Source organism: Gobio gobio, assembly GCF_949357685.1.
Source record: "Gobio gobio genome assembly, chromosome: 6".
NCBI classification, from domain to species: Eukaryota; Metazoa; Chordata; class Actinopteri; order Cypriniformes; family Gobionidae; genus Gobio; species Gobio gobio.
The window spans coordinates 42080849-42101944 of NC_137102.1; the positions used below are offsets into that span (position 1 = coordinate 42080849).

At 36.4% G+C, this 21096-nt stretch overlaps 4 protein-coding genes across 5 annotated transcripts; 1 reads left to right on the forward strand and 3 right to left on the reverse strand.

Annotated features, from left to right (window-relative positions):
• Positions 1-1622: 1622 nt before the first annotated feature.
• Positions 1623-8454, reverse strand: LOC307127908 (protein lifeguard 1). The gene is made up of 7 exons (XM_079819409.1): positions 8375-8454; positions 7157-7383; positions 6979-7058; positions 6683-6883; positions 4021-4149; positions 2255-2398; positions 1623-2136 (listed from the first exon to the last, which is right to left on the reverse strand). Exons 2-7 carry the CDS (start codon positions 7380-7382, stop codon positions 1984-1986), a joined length of 933 nt encoding a protein of 310 aa, XP_079675535.1. The 5' UTR covers position 7383; positions 8375-8454; the 3' UTR covers positions 1623-1983.
• Positions 8455-9087: 633 nt separating this feature from the next.
• Positions 9088-15694, reverse strand: LOC307128504 (uncharacterized protein). The gene is made up of 5 exons (XM_079820413.1): positions 14926-15694; positions 13873-13968; positions 13670-13775; positions 11474-11562; positions 9088-11184 (listed from the first exon to the last, which is right to left on the reverse strand). Exons 1-4 carry the CDS (start codon positions 15428-15430, stop codon positions 11505-11507), a joined length of 765 nt encoding a protein of 254 aa, XP_079676539.1. The 5' UTR covers positions 15431-15694; the 3' UTR covers positions 9088-11184; positions 11474-11504.
• On the forward strand, positions 15100-17832 carry cbln13 (cerebellin 13). The gene is made up of 4 exons (XM_079820414.1): positions 15100-16729; positions 16856-16918; positions 17004-17135; positions 17265-17832. Exons 1-4 carry the CDS (start codon positions 16603-16605, stop codon positions 17540-17542), a joined length of 600 nt encoding a protein of 199 aa, XP_079676540.1. The 5' UTR covers positions 15100-16602; the 3' UTR covers positions 17543-17832.
• On the reverse strand, positions 17744-19818 carry hbl4 (hexose-binding lectin 4). 2 transcript variants are annotated; one of them, XM_079820409.1, is made up of 5 exons: positions 19447-19818; positions 18920-19145; positions 18699-18785; positions 18489-18572; positions 17744-18405 (listed from the first exon to the last, which is right to left on the reverse strand). In XM_079820409.1, exons 1-5 carry the CDS (start codon positions 19492-19494, stop codon positions 18026-18028), a joined length of 825 nt encoding a protein of 274 aa, XP_079676535.1. In that variant the 5' UTR covers positions 19495-19818; the 3' UTR covers positions 17744-18025. The 2 variants fall into 2 exon arrangements, with proteins under 2 accessions (XP_079676535.1, XP_079676536.1); XM_079820410.1 differs by having other exon boundaries at positions 18920-19119; positions 19447-19719.
• Between the last annotated feature and the right edge of the window lie 1278 nt (positions 19819-21096).

Consider the following 21096-nt stretch of genomic DNA (forward strand, 5'->3'; position numbering starts at 1 on the left):
AGTTTAGACCTGCTATGTGGTTGCTAGGGTACTCAGGTGGTTGCTAGGGTGGTTGCTATGCGGTTGCTAAGGTACTTGGGGTGTTACGGTGTTATGGTGTTGCTAGGGTACTTAGGTGGTTGCTAGAGCGGTTGCTAGGGTACTCAGGGTGGTTTCTAAGGTCTTATGTGGTTGCTAGGGTACTCAGGTGGTTGCTATGCGGTTGCTAAGGTACTTGGGGTGGTTGCTAGGGTGTTCTGGGTGGTTGCTACGCAGTTGCTAGGATGTTCTGCGGTTGCTAGGGTATTCTGGGCGGTTGCCACGGTGTTCTGGGTGGTTGCTATGAGATGGATAGAAATAGTCAGATGATAGATAGAAATAGTCAGATGGTAGATAGAAATAGTCAGATTATAGATAGATAGATAGATAGATAGATAGATAGATAGATAGATAGATAGATAGATAGATAGATAGATAGATAGATAGATAGATAGATAGATAGATAGATAGATAGATAGATAGATAGATAGATAGATAGATAGATAGATAGATAGATAGATAGATAGATAGATAGATAGATAGATAGATAGATAGAAATAGTCAGATGATAGATAGATAGAAATAGTCAGATGATAGATAGATAGAAATAGTCAGATGATAGAGATACTCGCTAGGGTGTTGCTATGCTGTTTCTAGGGTACTCAGGTGGTTGCTATGTGGTTGCTAGGGTGGTTGCTATGCGGTTGCTAAGGTACTTGGGGTGGTTGCTATGCGGTTGCCAGGGTACTCGGGTGGTAACTATGGTATTGCTATGTGGTTACTAGGGTACTCAGGTGGTTGCTAGGACACTTTGGTGGTAGCTATGGTGTTTTGGGTGGTTGCCACGGTGTTCTGGGTGGTTACTATAAGATGGATAGAAATAGTCAGATGATAGATAGAAATAGTCAGATGATAGATAGAAATAGTCAGATCAGATGATAGATAGAAATAGTCAGATCAGATGATAGATTGAAATAGTCAGATGATAGATTGAAATAGTCAGATGATAGATAGAAATAGTCAGATGATAGATAGAAATAGTCAGATGATAGACAGAAATAGTCAGATGATAGATGATAGATAGAAATAGTCAGATGATAGATAGAAATAGTCAGATGATAGATAGAAATAGTCAGATGATAGACAGACAGACAGATTAGATGGATTAGATAGAATGGAAGTTTAAGTGTCAGTGGTTTAGAGTCTAATGAGCCTCTCCAACTTTCAAAATTGGAATTTTGACAGTTAGAGTTTGAATAGTCTTGGCTAATCTGAAAATTCCGTCAATGAAAGTCTATGGGATTTTTCTGAGTTTTAATTAGCATTTTTAGGAAAACCGTAAATCGGATCAGTCTGAAAAGATAAGGCAACCCGAGTCAGAACAGTTTGAAGGTCTAGTCTGAGTTTGGTAGATGTAGCTTGAACAGTCTAGGAGGAGTAGCAATTAGTTGTTTAGTCTAAGAAGAAAATAAGTTTAAGTACAATATCAGTAAGTTGGCTCTTTCAAGCCAACTTAATAACATGTAAAGATGTATATGCTATATATAGACTAATATATTTTAGTATATTTTTCTTTAAATATTTATGTTAAACATGCCTTTTTTAATAAAACAGAATTTATTGATTTCAATAAAGCATAAATAAGAAAGAGCAGTCACATTATTACAGGGGCATATAAATGTTGAAGTATTTCAAGATTCACATCATTAGGGTGTTTATCACGTAGCGGTCTTTAAGTCATTTAGCAGACTTACATTCAACAAATGGAAACAGTGCAATTTACCTCATGATTATCTGCTAAAAAAAGAAAAGAAAGTGCAACTTGAACAATTAGAAACAACCAGATACTAGTAGTATCAGCGACAGTGAACAAGAGAGGGAGCATAGCAGACGTGCGTGAGAAGGTTGACTATATCATCCAGGCATGTGCAGACTTGGAGTGCCACAAGATGTGCACGTGTGAGTTTAATTTTTGGAACCTCCGCCCATAATCATAAGTATGTAGAGGAATATCATAATGATGTCCAGGTAGATAATTAAGGCAGCGAAGACATACTCTTCAGGATTAAGGCTGTATTTCTGCCTGCCCATCACCAACTGACAGTCCACTGCCAGGAACTACAGAGGGAAAGAGAAACATTGATATGAGAAGCCGATTATGTCATGTACTTTCTTAAACACTTACAAGTAGTTTTAGATTCATGGTCAGCATTACGGAATATTGATTATGCTTTACCAAAGCGTAAAGAAGGGCTCCCAGAAATCCGTAGAGAATTTGCAGAACGTTGGAGTAGAAAAAGATGCTGAAGAATCCAAACATGAGAAAGTTGACGGACAGTACAAGCAGAATGCCGTTACAAACGGTGAAGTCCAAACGAGTCTGAAATAAATCACAGCAAATCAGAATGACCTAACTGGAAAAGAAAAGAACTTGCAGAGCAACTAAGCTCAGGTCAGGCTTTTCTGAATTAGACTTGTTTTCTATAATCTAATGCATTTTCAGAGATTTTAAATTCATTTTTATTCAAATGAGTTTATATCAGATGAGATTGTGTCTCATTTGAGTTTGTCAGATTACTCAGATGACCCCCAAATATGATAATACAGTGCAAGGGATCTAAAATGCAGAGGTGGACAGTAACTAAGTACATTTACTTGAGTACTGTACTTAAGTACACTTTACTTGTATCTGTACTTTACTTGAGTATTATTTTTTCTGGAATTTTTTACTTTAACTACACTACATTTGAAAGTCAAATATCATACTTTTTACTCCACTACATTTCAATCAAGGTCCTCAAAGTCGAAAGTCGTTTCTGTAGCAGCTTTGAAAGTCAGTGGATGAATTTGTTCTTCTTTAAAAGGTTTTTGTTGTTGTTGTTTTTTGCAGACAGCCTATCAGTAATCACTCTTGTATAGGGTCATGTGAAGTTTCCCAACATTTTTTGAACACTGATCAGTTTATAGCAAAATGGAAGAAGGCGGTGCCTCTGCGCAGTGTGTGCCATGGCCATACTTAAAAAGTATGTTTTAGTTTTCTGAAAAGATTAAAGATTAGTTTAGTTGGCATACACTTGATGCATGTCTCATAAAATGTTACAAAATGTAAACGTCTAGGAGAAAGAGAAGATTAAACAGTTTGGAGAACATCGGATGTGTATCTGTATTGGATCCGTGCATTTGGCCTTAAAGTGACAGCAGCTTTTTTTAACTTTTATACAAGTATTGAAATTAGTTTAAGGTAGTCGTATGCTAGCATGTCGGATGGAGCATCACTGACTGGCTTAAACCACCATGGTGGCATAATGTGCATTTATACAACAATGCAACAATAATAAAATAATGCATTGGCATAAAACATTTTTTTTAACTTTTGATACTTAAGTACTTTTAAAAACAAATACTTCTGTACTTTTACTTAAGTAAAAATCTGTTTTTAGAACTTTCACTTGTAACGGAGTAAAATTTGACTAGTAGTACTTTTACTTTTACTCAAGTAATAGAGTTGTGTACTTTGTCCACCTCTGCTAAAATGTAAAAGGCAACTGTACATTTACATTTGGCAGACGCTTTTATCCAAAGCGACTTACATTGCAATATTCAAGGTACACATTTTACATTTTGTCCGGTTTTGCTTTCGCTGAGAATCGAACCCATGACCTTGGCGTTGCTAGCACCACGCTCTACTGTTTGAGCTACAGGAACGCCAACTTTAATTTATTTATAAAGAAACAATTTATACTGTGAAAAATGTAAATTATTAAAGTGTGTAAAACAAATGTGAAAATATTTAGATTCTATAGTTAAAATTCTCCTACTCATTCTACCCCCTCATTTATTTATTTTAATACATTTTCATATTTAATTTAATCAAAATTATTTATGTATTCATTTATTTATATACATTTTTGATATGCTTTTCTCTAAACTTTTCATCGGACTCCCTTGAGGGTCACTGGACCCTAGTTTGAAAACCCCTGATTTATATGTAACTCAACATACCTGGGCCGAGAAAACGATGATGGTGAATGAGATGACCAGAGTCGATCCTAAAGCGATGACCACAGCATCTGTGTCGTGATATGAGGCTACAGTTCCCACCATATAGGACAGACTCAGCGTGACCACTGACTGCAGGCAATACAAGGACATGTTGCATGAAAGGTGAAATATATGTGCACTCTGATTTATGATCAAGATTCAGATTGTACATTTTTAAAAGGGAACTATGTGTATATGATTATATTAATGGGAGGCCACTGGGTCTCATTCATCAAATTGAGATCAAATTTATTATTTAATTTATTTTCTTTTTTAATTTATTGTTTATTAAAGCTGCAGTCCGTAACTTTTTGCGCTCTAGCGGTTAATAAACAAAACTGCATGAGTTTCGCGAAAGAACATTGCAGCCGGAGCTACTTCTCTCTGTTTATGTCTATGGCGAGTCACGCAGGGACTGAGCTCCTCCGCAGCGGTTCCTACCAGTCTGGCCTGAAATAGTCCCAATATAAACACTTATTATAAGTGTACCATAATGATTCACGGTAAGACAAAAACACGGTTTGGAAAATGGATTCATGATGTACATTATCATTATATAATTTTTGTAAATCTTAAACACAAAAAAAGTTACAGACAGCAGCTTTAAACATTGCAAAACCAACGGAAACCAAATGAAAGCAAATGAAAAAAAAAAAATGTACAGCTTTTTATTCCAATTACCAATTAAGTACCAATTAAAAAAAAGTGTGAGATCATAAAGTGTGAGATAAGATGTAAGTAGCTAAACTAAACATTTCATATTTGGCAGCTTAAGATTAATAAAGAATGTGTACTTGTGAATGAATTAAAAAATATATATTTAACTAGTGTTCGTAGCCTTCAGTAAATTATCTTGTCTTAGAAAGTGATTAATAAAGATATTATCAAATATATTCTAATATAAATATAAATAAATATATTCTAAATATAAATTGACCCTAATGTTTTATTGGCTGCTTTAGGAGGGGAAGATAAGGAGAATGAAAGAAAAAGAGATGAGGAGAGAGCAGGAATTGACAAATAATCTACTGCCACTGACTTGGTTTTAAAGCTATTTCTCATAAATTTTTTGGCCTTCAAACATCTTAAAATGCACATATGTATATCACAGAAATAAAAAATGTCTTGGGGGAGCATGCCCCCCAACCCCCCAAACTACGGTGTGCGGGGGTGTGTGCACTCGTGCACGCAGTATAGGCTAAAGAAATAAAGCACCTATATGCTGACCAATTATAAGTTAGTGATCCTACAAATGTAAATTGACTGACTTTGTTAAAACTTCATGTTTCACAACATGAAACAAAAACATGTTAGCTTAATAGTTCTGTCACATGAATTTGTGATTTAAACTGTGGGGAAGTTGATTATATACACTCCACACAGTGTGTGTTTGGACCGAATAAGGTGGTACATGATCTTGGTTAGCAATTTGACAACATTGTAGTAAATATTTTCTGTGGATCAAAAAGCATGCTTGTTAAGAAACCAGCAGACAAGATAATCCAGCGCAAAATTAGTGTATAAAAAGGCACCAAAATTAAGTATTTGAACCTGGGTAAAAAAGGTTCACATTTTTACTAGGCTGGCTACGGGCCTGTAAGTTATAATGGGTGACTAAGGGAAGGAAGTTTTGTCCTGTGTAAACCTATATATTATAGAATGTCATTAAGTATTAAACTTTGGGGAAGATTCAAGAGGAACCAAGAGGAGGAACCAACTTAATAGTGCACTGAAATGCTGCCTTTCAAAGTAAGAGTGTTCAAATCCACAGCCAGTTTTCAAACTAATCCTTCACACAGAATATTGAGAAGAATCAAGAGAAGCATAGAGTGCAACAGTGTCTGTCCACTTTTTAGCGGCCTTGGTTTTGGAAGAGGGTTTTAAAAGAAATCTTAATTTAATCCGTTACATAAGCCATGAATCACCCAGCAACGAGGTGAATTGCAACATTAAAACTATTGATTTGAAGCAACAAAAAAAAGTCAAAGACAAAGACTGTGCACTATGAAGCATTGTAAATGGCATAATTTACTAAAAATACTGACGACATATTAAAACATTGATTTAAAGATGTTGAGTATATATTTGAAGTGTATTGCAAAATATGCATGTAAAACATAAGTAGTTTGAGAGTGTAGGGAAACTGGCTTTATGTCATTCGCAGTGCTTCACGGGTGAGCGATTGATGGAGATTTTTCTGCAGAATCATGGGTTAATCGTCTTCTAACTGTAGGTGATTTTTTGGGGGTGTTGCTGTAATGTTGTACATGTAATGCTAAGCATGAAGACATATTGTTAGCACTTTATTTTACAGTCCTGTTCCCCATGTACATACTAAAATGTACTATAACAGTATTTTTTTTCCTACTGTGGAAGTCAATGGCTGCTGTCAACTGTCTGGTTACCAACATTCTTCAAAATATCTTCTTTTGTGTTTAACAGAATAAATAAACCCATACAGGTTTAGAACAACTTGAGGGTGAGTAAGTGATGATGACAATTTTTGGGGTGAACTATCCCTTTAACCCATGTAGTTCCCTTTTATTACCCAGTACTTTCGTATGTAAGTAAGTACACTGTAAGTACACGACAGTACACAACATATTCATACACAGACACTCACCAGTCCCAACAGGTTCCAGGGATGTGAGCGACTGAATGTGGAGGACAAGGCAAGACATGCGCCCACCACTACAAAGATGATGTATGAACTGAGGTACACCCAGATGTTTCTCTGAACTGCTGTCTTGACTGTTTTTGAGAAGGTGAACACACAGACTACAGTGAACGTGACTAGCAACTGAATCGTTATCACACTGAACACCTGTGTGGATGGAAAGAGAGATTGGAAATGACAATGAGGACCACCGTTCAGAATCATTACATTTATGGTAGCAGGCAAATGACAGAGATGCTCACCTTTCTGATAAACGCTTTCCGAATGGTATCATCCTCAAATGATGACACAAACAGCTGAGGTTCCTCAGGTTGTAATACATCTGCATTAAAGAAGAAAAAACATTATTCTTATGATACCTTCCATGTCATTAGATGGTTATCGTACTCTAAAATATCTCAAACGTTGCTCAGATTGTACCTCCTGGATTTGGTTCTTCTGTTTTGCTGACGCCTGTCTCTTCTGGTGGCAGATCAGGTGGGATAAAGCCGATTTGTGCAGGAACAGGTTGGGGGTACATGACAGGACCCGTAGGATAAGGAGGGGGCATGTATGGAGGGGGATACATCGGTGCTGTCGTTGCATAGCTAGGGTTGCTCTGGGTCATAGAGTCACTCTGAGTTTTTTGGCTCTCTACGTCCATCATCCTAAACAAGATGTGGTTAGATGGGATTGTCTAAACAGGAACTTAAATGTTAGCATTGGGGTAGAAGTGCCACACCTAATTCCGAAACCCATATCAGATGTAAAGTTTCGCCACTTCTGACGCGTGTGCAAACTTTCATGAATTTGAGCATGTTTAGGCCCTCAAAAATGTGATTCATTTCGGAGAAGAAGAATGTTAGACTGAGCAATTCCAATAGGGTCCTCACACCATCAGTGCTCGGGCTCTAAATATGTGAAATTTAGATTTTTTTTTACAGATAGGGGACAAAGAGGAAATTGTAACATTTGTATATTTTCCTTCACAACTAACTACAACAAATTTACACAGAATCTGTTAGCACACTAGATTACAGGCAGGTGAATTTGATCAAGGTTGGAGATAACTCTGCAGGACAGTGGATTTTGAGGGCAAGAGTTGAGAACTTGTGTTAACATATGAAACATGTTCTCCAAAAAGTATAAATAACAGTATACTTTTATATAAAAAAAGTAAATGAATCATTAATTTATTTATATGGAGATATATTGACATCTAAGACTAGATAATTAATTTTTAAAAGGTGTTATATATATATTTAAAGTAATGTATTTCAAAATGATAGCCTATAATAATAATTTCACTAAAAACGAATATATTTATGATTTAATATAAACTATTAACGGCAATACTAATGTATATCTTAAGTTTGTATATTGCTTTACTGTTCACCTAAATCAGTAGTATTGCAGTTCATTTGAATTGGAAAAGCAAATTCTCCAATTTGTTGACTGAAAGTTGAGTAGAGCCATTGAGTGCATATTCAGTGTTAAAAGCTGGCTTTTAGTCTCATTTATATTTCAGTTGGTTATCACTTTAATTCCTTTCCAGACAAGTCATTTGTGTTTTTCTCTTTAGAACAAAACAGTTCTGCAGACATCTAATTTGAATATTTTATATTATTATATTAGACAAAACTGGGAAAAAATGCTTACCTTCTCAGTGTTGCCTTGCTTGATGTATGAGCACTCCGAGTCCGAGCTCTCCGATGTTTAATGCTTCACCTGTGTTTCACACGGGCTGAAGTAGGTTCCACATCCTCTAATTACATCATTTACAAAAAACCCTGTGTGGAAAATCTGCTGTGAAGAAGTTCTGATTGCGCACAACTGGCCAAACGTTGCCAATGTACAAGTTCACACCATTGGCTTCCTTTCTCAGCACATTCTCTGTACATTTTTGTGAGTACACCATAAAATGACTGATTTATATGTGCAATCGTTTAGTTTTTTGTTTAAACACAAAAGTAGACAAAAAGTATACTTTGACAAAAACTTTGTGTGTGGGGTGGGGGGTTAACAAGTTTCACAAATTCAACCACAAAGTGCAAGTGCAACAAGAGCTGTCGAAATATAGGTTATACAGGATTTTGACACTTCATAACTCAAGCACAAATGCTTCCTTTTTAACGGAATTCAAAATGTTTACCATAAAAACAGATGCAATTAATGTGCACTATAACATCCATTTAGAGACTGCAATCTTTTAAACAAAGAAAGCATGGAAGCAGAATTTCTTCCACCACGGTTACTTTCACAATAACAAATGCAAGATCAGATCACTTTCAATTTGCGTGCTCACAACTAATGTTAATATATACTGATCTGATTTATTTACATAAGAAAAGATGATCCAAAGCACAACAAATCACACTTAAGCATATTTATTGTAAAAAATACATATAAAAACAATTTGTCAGACATACAAAAGATTTAGGCATAGAAACAGCATCATGGACAAACAAAAGACAAAGCACATTTTGAAATGCGATACATATTTACACTTTAATAAATAAATACTCAATTGTTCTTTAGCAGAATGAAGGCAGATTGTCTGTTTGGGGATGAGAATATTTGCAAATCATATTGACCTAAATAACATTCCCAACTCGTCCCATTCCCAATTCATATTTGACTGACAACTGTCAAAACACAGGATTAAACGGGTAAAGACCCTTAGCACTGAATAATTACAGAACTTTCTATAGTATTTATACTGTGTATATTATTTATATATTTCAAGAAAACAAAAATCAAACACCACCTTTGGAGTTAGCTACGCCCCAGGTTTGTTTAGTAAATATGGATATTGAGGTATGGCACCACATAAGTTAAAGGGCAAAAGCTAACTTGCAGAGCTTAAAAGATTGTCAAAATATTCTGACAATACCTCCCTCCAATCCAATATGCACTACACCAACACAAAACAAAACATAAGTGTAACTGTAAAAATGACTCCTGCCTTTGACTCACACACACTTGGCATTTCTTGTTTTCAATGGGAAAGAACCGTTAGACTGTCATGTAAAAGGAAACGCATTGCAATACTTTCAAAATTGACGCCTCTCTGAGGCAAGGAAATCTCCATTCAAAAGGTCTTACCACTCAAAATATGAATCCTTGAGCTAAGGCAAAAAGGTAACAGACCAACTGACCGCTACAAGACAATAGAATAATGAACATAACACTCACCCACAATCAAGGAACCCCATAAACCTCCCTCAAAACATGAAAAAAATCCTCTCAAAATATTTAACAAGCATCTCTGTGGAGGGCTGTCAAAAAAAATTACCTTTCCATTGTTCATTCCAAGGGGGTCGATGACATTGTCATAATTACCCATCATCTGTTCTCAATCACCATCCTCAGGCAAAGCATGCGCCATATGGCATTACTGCACCTGACATACATCTCCGCACCACAGATGGCCTCATTCAATGTTGAGAAGGCCTGGTGTAAAGAGCGTAAAGTGACTGGATTTCTATATCAGACAGACCACGTCTGAGATGCAGAAAAGCAATTTCCTCTACTGCACGCAACTTTCCCACCAAGAGCAGTACATGCGGTCAGGTCATCCGCGTCAAAATCTTCTGCATTTGAGTACACACTTGAACACAAACACTTCACTGCAACCAATAACACGTCCAATAATCTAACTAGTGGAAGTATTGCTCTGATCTGTTAACAATATACAGTTCAGTTGAGTAAAAGCAATCAGATCAAGAGGTTAAAAGAGCTTGATGTGGTAATAAGAGGGAGTTTTGCCTCAATAGAGAAGTCAAAATTCATGGTAGATTAAATCAAATGAATCTATTGGAAATTTCACTCTGCCTCTGAAATGTTCCTCTAGTAACAAAAAGGGAAAAGGGTAAACAGAAGATTATCCCCAAAAACATTTTGTATAATTCGAAATATAAAACATCATGCCTCATAAGTAATCCTGTGCAATATTTACGCATGTACAACTCATTTGCGTTCATTCGGGATCTGCCCAACAAACTCAAGTAGTTCATTCAAGCCAATGCAAACCCAGCAGGCTGCACAAAACCAAATGCTAAGCCCAGCATAAATGGCAGATCGCCACGTGTCCATGGTAAGAAGAACCCAAACACCATCCCACTGCGGGAGATCAAGATGTCCACGCGGAGAGGCGTTCCATGTGTAACTTTCCTCTCCTTTTACGTTTGTTTCTTTTCCAAAGTTCTTTTCAGTTTACCAGTTTCTAAAGTTAAAGAGTTAAAGAGAAAAGGCAAGCAGAGCAAACCTGGAGTTCACGCAGGTGCTGCAGAGCAGAGAAAAGCCAAGTCTCAAGAGTCACATCAGATAGTTAAAGCCAGGCTCACTCAGGGCCAGACTGATTAAGCTGACCACAAGTGTTGATGCTTGTTATTTGTTTCTTTCTTTGAATCCTCTCATCAGAAAAGATATGCTTCTGCCGGTGGGGTAGGGGGTGGGGGGATAGTCTCCTAAAAAGATACAACAAAAAATGAAATCTTAAAGTTATAGTTCAGTCAAAAATGTTGTATGCAATTTTTTTCTGAAACAAAATACAAATATATTCAATACAATCCAACATTGGGGTCCAATGTTGAAACATTCACAAAATCTTTTATACAAAAGAAATAGTCATGTTTGGAACAACAAATACAGGTTTGGAACAACATGACGGTGAATAAATGACGACATTTTGATTAATTTTACTTATTTTAATACATCTTTTAAAAAAATTAATGTACTTGAAATAAACAAGCTCACCTGAGTCATTTTCATTGCACGTGAACATGAGTCAATCAAAAGGATGCTCAGGGCAGCATGGCTTCACTTTGCTCCAAGTGTCAATGCAGCTATTTAGAGAAATATCAGCCATTACAAATTTGAAAGCATTCATTTGCACAGAAAAATTATGATTTTTAAAAATGTATTTAGAATGAACAGTGTTAGAGATGCTAACGATTAATAGACAATCGATTAGTTGTTAATAATGATTTAATCGATAAAACACAGATGGACGATTAAGCAAGGTTATCAATAAAATGCATAGTTTTGAAGTACGTGCAGCAGACATGCATGGAAAAAAAGAAGTGAGCGTCCGTAGTTGCGCATTACGCCGTCTGCGCTCTAATCGCTCTCACGGTACTTCACCGTCATACAATATATATAAACATAATTAACCAAGGGTCCAAAAAACCCTCCAAACAAGTTATTTTACTGAACATAAGAACTAGTGTAAAAGCCACAATAAAAACAAACATAGAATAAACAACAAGCAATAATATCCTGGTTAGGGGTGTAATGATACACTCGTGTCACGATTCGATATAAATCACGTTACTGAACTCACAATACGAAATGTATCCCGGTATTTTAAGCCAAAATAAACATCTTTTTTATTTTTTTTATTTTTTACTATTATTAAAATATTATTTTTATTTGTGTATTATTATTATCATCAGGACCCACAAATATTCCCCCACTGCATTATTATAGATTATATTCAACATTATATATAGTCTTTTAATGTAATAATGTCACTGAAACTCTGTAAACTTTCATTTTTTTCCCTCAGGCATTACTCGCCCTTTCAATGCAGGCAGGATTCTCTCCCCATGCTTGCACCTCTTCCGGTGCTCGCTATGTTCCGCCTCTCCTGCTATTAATGCACTACACATATAGAATAAACCATCATGCTACTAAAACTAAATGTGATCTGGTAACTTAAAGGTCCCATGGCATGAAATTTTCATTTTATGAGGTTTTTCAACATTAATACGAGTACCCCTAGCCTGAATATTGTCCCCAAGTGGCTAGAAGTTTTGATCGGTGTAAACCGAGTTCTGGCTGTCTTTCTCTGCCTTTGAGAAAATGACAGCCCAGACTGATATCACTCAGGTTTCATAAAGAATATCTTAATTTGTGTTTGGAAATTAAACGAAAAACGACATGATGGTGAGTACATGATGACAGAATTTACATTTGTGGTACATTTGTAAAATTTGTGTTTGGGTGAATTATACCTTATAAATAGGCCTGCTACAGCAAGTTGAGCCTTGGATAAAAAAACTATATCGCAAATCATTTAGTTTCCATCAACTATACATATCGTCACATTTTTATATCGCTATATATCGTTTAACGAAATATCGTTACACCCCTAATCCTGGTTGATGAGTGATGATCTTCCAGAACAGTTTCAACTGTGGCTTCTATTCCATGGCTCATGGTAAATTAAGACCTGTTAATCTAAGCGATCAAAACAATCTAAGCGCACTCCAGCTGTAAAACAGTGTCCGATTCTTTCTACACACCCGCTATGCTCAGAACACGAGATCTAGTTTCCATTATTTGAACATTGAAATGATGTTGGAAAACACTGCGTCTTGATCGCGATGCGATCGGATCCTCTAAGTCCTATAGCTTTAGCCAAGTAGCATGACATGTCACTCTGTGATCTATGCATTGTCTTGTGTTGTAAACCACTATGGTTTACTGTTTTGCGAACAAACAAAAACGTGGCACAAAATGTGTATACCATCTACATGTGCATCGGCGGTGCTTCTTCATACAAATTCATGCTTCAAAAAAATAAATGCTTCTTGTATTCAGCTAGTTGAGACCTTTCAACGATTTATGACAAATCTATCCGTTATGTACAATGATTTTACAGATCACATTGTCGTGTAAAGCAGCTATTTTTTTCACGCTATAAAATCAGAGCACTTCTAATATGTCTGCAAATTTTAAAGCACTTGTTAAGTGATGGTCATATTCCCTATATTCACTGTAAAGCCAAGCTTCTAGGCTTTAAAACAACACCTATTGGTTAAGAAAGTGGTTAAGTAACATAGTGAGTAAAGAGGCTTGTTAACGATTAATTGATTGTTAATTTAAACAATGATGGATTATGGGAATTTATGTAAATTGACATCCCTATTTACAGTAATTTACAGTTACCTCTTATGGTAGACGCACAGGCAAGCCAGTCGAGCAATGGTTTCTCCCTGTAGTAGGTCTTCGAGACAGATTGAGCATTCTCCACTATCCTTAGTAAGCACATCCGCTGATGAACAAATAAGATACAACATAATTAATAACTATTAATAGATATTAGCAGACGAAAGAAAAACAGTGATGAAAAAAACTAATTGGACGCTCACTGTTATAAGGGAGAGGTGGAGAAGTCAGACAACTTAAAAGGTGTTCCTCGATCCGCCCTCCAGGGAACGGCTTGGTGCAGAAGGGACAGCGAATAGCTGGAAAGGAGAGAAAAACGATCATGCAAGCAACCTAGCATTGCAACTCAAAAATCAGAAAGCATTTCATGACATGTAGGCCAGTCAGAGTAATAAACAGGTGAGTTTGTGCACATGTGGCCCACTTTTCTGAACCTTCTGGCTGGACTATGACCAACTGACCAATATGGTGTAAAACAATTACACAGACATCATTAGTAAACTGAATTTACCTTTGGTCTTTGCGTTTCAATCCATCATGGATCATCCTGTCAGGAATGGCCGAAATGTCTATAAACCCCAAGGCCTAATTACACCACAAGCTCATTAGTCTGGTGTAGAACCATTCATCTCTTTTAATCACCTTCCATGTTTTATATGCTTTAACATACCAGTCAACTTGGATTTGTTGTCTCTTTTATTATGTAAATAAACTTACAGTAACACTTTACAATAAAGGTCCTTTTAGTTAAAGCATTAACTAAAATGAACAGTGGGCAATGTATGTTACAATATGTTTTAAACTTTGTTAAACTTAGTTATTAATACAGGACAACTAAATAATATGAAGAGCTACAACTTTTTATTTGAATAATGTAGTAGTAAATGTTGAAATTAACACTGAAAAAAATGAATAAAATGATAAGTATTATTCATTGTTAGTTCATATTAATTGATGCCAACAAATGGAACCGTAATGTAAAGTGTCACCAAACTAACTAGTTAAAAGCAATATAAGATGACCAGTAGAGACTGGCAATTTAAGTCACTTTCTTTGAAAGTATGAACATAAGTGACTGGGGCTGTCATTCTACTTTTTAGCTGAACTATACTTTTTGAATAACAGTACATAACGGCTTATTTTGTTTAAGTCATAACATGGTGAGCTCCGATTAAACCTTTAAACTGCACTTTTGGTTTTCGCTCACTGTAAAGACTGCAGGTTTAAATGACAGAACTACCTGCTCTTTAACTTACCACCGTGGCGGTTGTTAAGTCTGTACAGGCCGATCCACGCCTCGGAGACTGGCCGTGCGTGGGTGCCTCTCACCCGGGCGGACCTCGCTGTGACGCCGCTGGTGGAAGAATGGCGACCGCTGGGCAAACGCTCCGAGAAAGTGCGCTGCGGTGCACGGCCTATTTCCTCCCCGCCCACAGGGCCTCCGGGGCTGCCATCCTCCTCGCGTTTCTCATCGGCTCCGTTCTCGTCCGTCGGCGAGGCCTGGCTGCTCAGCGACGGAGATGTGTGGCGGTCGGCGGGACTGCCTTCGCTGCTCGCCTGCTGCCCGGTATCCGAGTCGCTACCCTCCTCCGACCGGCTGCGGTTCGTCTCGGCGTCATGGTCAAAACTCCCGGAGAACTCTACCATGAGGCTAGTGGGCCTGGTGCTCCGGATTCTTCGGCAGGATTCTCTCTTGATGCCATCTTTATCGAAAGGTGACGAAGCAGGTTCCTCGTGTAAACGGCTCGATCTCGTCCCCATGTTCAACCGCGCGCACTCCCTAATACCGATCGATCGAAGACTGATCAGCTAACCCGATTGCTTCCGTCACAAAGCCCTTAGGCCATATAACCATATGCCACATTTATTTGTTTTAAAGTCGTAAAGATAATACTAAGATGTGCTGTGGTTTTTTTTCGCTTTCAGTTATGACAACTGCCTACCGCATTTTCCTGGCAGTTATGTCCTATGGTCCCTGTTCAACGGGCAACGCACCATACCGGAAGTTGATCTCGTTCCTTCTTCGTCGTTCAACCGATAGAGTGACGTCACGTTCTAAATTAACTTTTTATCCAATCGAGTTGCAGGCGCATGAATGTTTGAAAAGTGTGTGATTTTATTTCGTGAGAAATAATGAGAATTAAATATTATGCTATAGATCACTCGCAATAAGTTATGTTACGCTACCTTTTTAGTTAATTTTAATCAAAGGGTGCAATACATTTTTCGATATGTAAAGTTATTATTATTATTTTAAAATTGATGCTTTTCATTCCTGGTTATATGTAGCCTACCAGCTAATATATTAAGTAGGCTATGTATATTTGTTTTTTATTAATGTATGTTGTGTGCTACCTTATGGCAATAAAAAGAGAGCATGGACTTCACTGCAATCATTTATTCAAAGTGGCAAAAGACTTTAGCCTATATTTAAATTAATGGTCATACCCTCTTGGGTTGGGAACTTGGGAGACAACAGTGAACACTACATGCAATAGTCTTCATTTAATAAAGTTATGCAGCTCAGTTTCATATCACTTATGCTATATTAAACAATAGGCTACATTTTGTGTTAATACTAATCTAATTAACTATTGAAATAAAAAACTGCCACTTGTTTCTGAACAAAGCACTGGTTTCAAGCAAACTGGGAATATTTCCATTTACAATGCACAGAAATCCTACATTAAGGCATTTGCCTATATAAAGAATATGCCCAAAACAAATTTGAAGTTTGCACTTGCAGGTATTGCGGCAAAAGTTATTATTTGTGACATTTGATTTTCTCACTTAAATACACATTAAAGCTCTTCTGAGTCAGCGTTGAAGGTCCAAACAATACAAGGGTCATATTTACTTTTACAGCATCATGTGGTTCAGAATTGCCCCAAACGGTAGACAATTCAACACGCACCATAAATAAGCCATACAAGATGTTGGCAGCTCAAAAGATGCTTGTATTGCTTTGTGTTGGTATCTCACTGGCACATGATTCAATTACACCAGCACAGTTAAAGAACATCGAGGAAACGCTGAAAGAACTGAAGAGAGAGAATGAAGGTAAATATGAAGTTTTTTTTCATCTATTTTCAAGACACATTGATTTATTGAATCATTTCCAGTCCAAAACTTTGTAAAAACCAATATGGCATTATAACGAAATTCTGAAATGTTCATTCTGAACAGCTTTAAGGAGTTTCACAAAAGACTTAAGTGATAAACTTGAATCTATCCAGGCAGATAATAAAGGTAAATTAAAATAATTGATGTATTTTTTTTAAACCAAGTCTATATATGACCAAAAAACAAAACAATTCCACTTACCTTTTCACAGCCAAAAAGGTTGCCTTTTCAGCTGGACTTTTGGCATCTGGATCACAACAATTTGGACCCTTTGATACTCGGGAAACCCTGATCTACCAAAAAATTTTCACTAACACTGGAAATGCGTATGACTCCAACACTGGTAACCTGTGCTGTTTACATTTCTTTATTATTATGTTAATTGATATGTTAAAGTAGATGTTTACGCAAATATTCAACTTAAAGGCATTTCTTTACCGTTTCTGAATTAATATGTGTATGTGTCTCACAGGTCATTTCACAGCACCAGTGAATGGAGTCTATTTCTTCAGATTTTATGCTCACGGTCACCCTTCTAAACAAATGGCAGTCAGTCTCCATAAAAATGATCAAATCCAATGCTCTGTGTTTTCTCTGAAGCCTGAGACCAATGCTAATGGCAGCAATGGTGTTGTTCTCTCGCTGCAAAAGGGTGATAAAGTGTACACACAGCTGTGGGAGAACAGCTGGGTTTTTGATGATGAAAGCAGCTACACCAGTTTCAGCGGTTTTCTGCTTTTCCCTTTGTGAGTGTCCACTGAATTCAGAATTGGATGTGACAAAAATGTTACTAGTGTCATAATAATAATATTTGTGTGATATTTACATCAATGGAAGAATCATTGTATGACCCTAAACTCCTCTTGAATTTTAACATGATAGGTTACATTTGAAAAAAATTAAAGTCTAAAAGTTTTGCTTCTCTAATGACATCGAACTTGAAAACATTTTAGAAAACTATATTTATCTTTATTCTTTTTTCCCATTTCAAATGCAAATCCATGTATCAGTATGCAGTAAATACATTTTTAACAACCACAAAAAAGCTGGTCAGTGTGTCATTATTTTAGTCTTGATTGTAATTGGTATAAATACACATATTTATCATACAAATCCAGACAGCAAATAATCACCTCAATGTTGAAAATGTAGAATATAAATGGATGTTTTTATGTGGCTAATGTTAATAAGATTTTCTTTATTTATGAGAGCAATAACAATTCATAATCTGTTTCACAGTTCACACACCACATGCCACTCTGAATTACAGTTAATATCATTCCATACACCACTTTTGTAAATAACTGTACAGTCCTCTGCCCCATTATAATCGTTCGGCTCCTTTGCTTTCCAGTTGGTGAAAGTTAAAGGTTGGTTGCTCATATCTACAAAATGCCCTTCTTTCTGTCTGTCTGTTGCCCCAGCATATACGTAAATAGACTTAAGGGCAGCTTGCAGAGATGTTAGAACTTTATTCTCAGCTTCACTTCTTGGCAGGACAATTTTAGCTCCAGCATCAGAGCAGAACCTCTGTGCCTTTTCAAAAGTTCCATTTAGCCCATCGGACACGTAATATTTCTGTCCCACTTTCCTGAATATGCGAAATCCTAGCACTAAAAAACAACAACAAAAATATTCTAATAAAGGATTTGTACTAGCATTTTATTAGAGGTATAGTTTAATGGTAATATTTTACCTTTCTCTACTACAGCGAGTCTGTCTGTTAGGTATTTGACATCTGATTGAAGTTGCATTACTAATGCACTTTGAACACCGGTCCCTGTAAAAGAATACCAGAGTTAAAATCAGAAGCAGAGTATGTGGAAAAAACGAAGAAAAACTATAACTCAACTAAGATATGGTTAGAAGAAAATACTTGATCTTCATTCAACATCATTCATTTTACCTGGCAGACCTGGATTTCCTTTGTCTCCTTTAGGGCCAACAACACCACTGGGTCCTATTTTCCCTGGGGGTCCCTGTGCACCAACTCCTGCAGAGAGAGAAATGATCAAATCTCATTTCTCTGATCTGAGCATTTCTCTCATTTCACCATTAGAACAAATGTTCTGCCACTCCATCAAACTTGAACACAATAAAGCCAACAACTAGAAAAAAGGCGCAAACCTTGATCTCCTTTTTCCCCTTTCGGTCCAGGAAACCCATCTCTTCCATCTCTGCCAGGGCTGCCGTTGTGTCCAGGTATGCCCGGCACCCCAGCATAAGCTGGACAGCTACTTTCAGATGCAGCTAATAGCAGAAGCACAAACTCCATCAGGAGTAGCGCAGCACAGAGGAGATGCTTTAACAGCGCCATCTGCTGCTCACTGTGGAGATGGCAAGATTTCTGTTGCTGCAATGTTGTGTTCAGACGTCAGAGAAGAAAAAAGTCACAATATAATAAATGATATTTAATAACAGCGTGGTTTGATATAGCTAATCTAGGTATATTGAGTGATTTCAAACGAGTTTACTTGGTTAAAGTAAAAAATAAATTAAATTAGACATAGGCCTACATGTCTCACATTGTTCAGTTCTCTTTTGAATGTAAAAGCGATTTTGCCCATTGGTTATGAATTCCCTTTCAACGAAAACTGGACAGCAATAAAACAATATTTACTTCAAAAAGCCAACCAGGAGCATATAAATCTTACCAACAGATCAGACCTGGCGATCAGTGAATACAACTGTACGCAGACCATTCACCAAATTTCAGTGACGTAGTTACCCAGATCAGAGTTCGATGACAAAACAAAAAAAGAAACATAGACGATGTACATTTAGGTTTATTTTGTGTGAATTTTAGATCAATCTCATGTTTTTCTTTCCCGTAATTTATATGCGTGTAATGAAAATAAAATAAAGGGGAAAAAAAACATATCCTGCCTGATTTATGACATCTAGGTCACTTGAAACGGATAACAGATGAGAGGATCCCCGATAGGAGCTCAATGTTTGCCTAGTGCAAATACTATTTGAACATTTGAAAGAACATCAGGAAATCAAATGCTTGAGTTCCAAAATGTACAAAAATAAACTTTTCTCATTAATTTATACACTTTTGGTGTGCACACTTCAAGTTAAATATTGAAGGACTCACTTCCTACTGACTGACTGAATGCAATTAATTACTGGTTGCTTAAATGAAGTTATCCTACTAAATGTCTGTGGTTATATTCAAAACAACAAGATCCAACTCTTGTTTAAATATTAGTGATTGATTTTCTTAGGATAATCAGGAGTGAAGTCATGGGTTTGCATATTCCATACAAAGGCTAAAGTTATGAGGATTTTTACTACCAATGAATAAATAGACAGGATGGTTTGTTATTTTAGTAAAATAAAACAAAAAACGTTAGGCTATACTTAGCATGTCTATAATGATATGAACAGATTTTGTGCACATACAAATCTCATCAACAAATCAGCATGCTAGCCAGTAAATTGTATTAGTTTCAGTTATTTGGTATTCCATTAGTCACACAATTAATGTCAGATTTGCAATGAAATGAGACATGACACATGACAAATAATCATAAGAAATATTTTATTCATTCATTTGAAACAATATAATTTGTATTATTTCATACATTTCATAAAAGTATTTAATGTACTGTGCATTCTGTGTGCATGTTAAATACATTGTTAACAGATCTGTATATTTCTTAATATTGTATCACTGTAAAAATCTTTTTTTTGCTGCTTTACTTAATTAAAACAAGTTAGACAACTCGCTGAACAACATAATTAACTATGCCCAATCTACTTAAACATGTAAAACAGATGTTTACTTAATTTGATCTGGAACTTTAATATTCTTTTTTTTTATGATTCTACATTAATACTTTTTGTAGAAGCGAAAATTAAAATTGGGTTGTTTGTTTTAGTTCCCAGCATGCTTTGTATGCTGGATCAGGACAGTAAATGTTGAAATTAAGTGCTATTTTATGTGTTTTTGAGTAAAAGGAAAGACTTGTTAGTGTTTAATGCCCAGTTATGTTTGACACTTGAAAGAGTTTCTTTTTTATATATATATATATATATATATGAACTTATGAACATGAATTAAAGGGGTGGTAAACCACGATTTCATTATTCTAACTTTAGCTAGCGTGTAATGTTGCTGCCTGAGCATAAACAACATCTGCAAAGTTACAACGTTCAAAGTTTAAAGCAAAGGGAGATATTTGCTTTTAAAGAAATCAGTTTCTAAGAACTACAGCAAACGGCCAGTAGGCGACTACAGACATTCCTCCAGGGTTGGTGACATCAGCAGGCTCAATATTTACATAAACCCCTCCTCC

Excerpts from the sequence above, each read along its gene's own strand:
- hbl4 (XM_079820409.1), bottom strand. The coding sequence starts at position 19,494 with ATGGTCTGCGTACAGTTGTATTCACTGATCGCCAGGTCTGATCTGTTG. Across the intron at positions 18,786-18,919 it reads AGGGGAAAAAGGAGATCAAG|GAGTTGGTGCACAGGGACCC; the intron begins GTTTGCGCCTTT and ends CTCTCTCTGCAG. Across the intron at positions 18,573-18,698 it reads AGGAAATCCAGGTCTGCCAG|GGACCGGTGTTCAAAGTGCA; the intron begins GTAAAATGAATG and ends ATTCTTTTACAG.
- LOC307128504 (XM_079820413.1), bottom strand. The coding sequence starts at position 15,430 with ATGGGGACGAGATCGAGCCGTTTACACGAGGAACCTGCTTCGTCACCT. Across the intron at positions 13,969-14,925 it reads ACTTAACAACCGCCACGGTG|CTATTCGCTGTCCCTTCTGC; the intron begins GTAAGTTAAAGA and ends TCTCCTTTCCAG. Across the intron at positions 13,776-13,872 it reads TCCACCTCTCCCTTATAACA|CGGATGTGCTTACTAAGGAT; the intron begins GTGAGCGTCCAA and ends TTTGTTCATCAG.
- LOC307127908 (XM_079819409.1), bottom strand. The coding sequence starts at position 7,382 with ATGATGGACGTAGAGAGCCAAAAAACTCAGAGTGACTCTATGACCCAG. Across the intron at positions 4,150-6,682 it reads CCTGGAACCTGTTGGGACTG|TCAGTGGTCACGCTGAGTCT; the intron begins GTGAGTGTCTGT and ends TATTGCCTGCAG. Across the intron at positions 2,399-4,020 it reads TCATCGTTTTCTCGGCCCAG|ACTCGTTTGGACTTCACCGT; the intron begins GTATGTTGAGTT and ends GATTTATTTCAG.
- cbln13 (XM_079820414.1), top strand. The coding sequence starts at position 16,603 with ATGTTGGCAGCTCAAAAGATGCTTGTATTGCTTTGTGTTGGTATCTCA. Across the intron at positions 16,919-17,003 it reads TATCCAGGCAGATAATAAAG|CCAAAAAGGTTGCCTTTTCA; the intron begins GTAAATTAAAAT and ends ACCTTTTCACAG. Across the intron at positions 17,136-17,264 it reads TGCGTATGACTCCAACACTG|GTCATTTCACAGCACCAGTG; the intron begins GTAACCTGTGCT and ends TGTGTCTCACAG.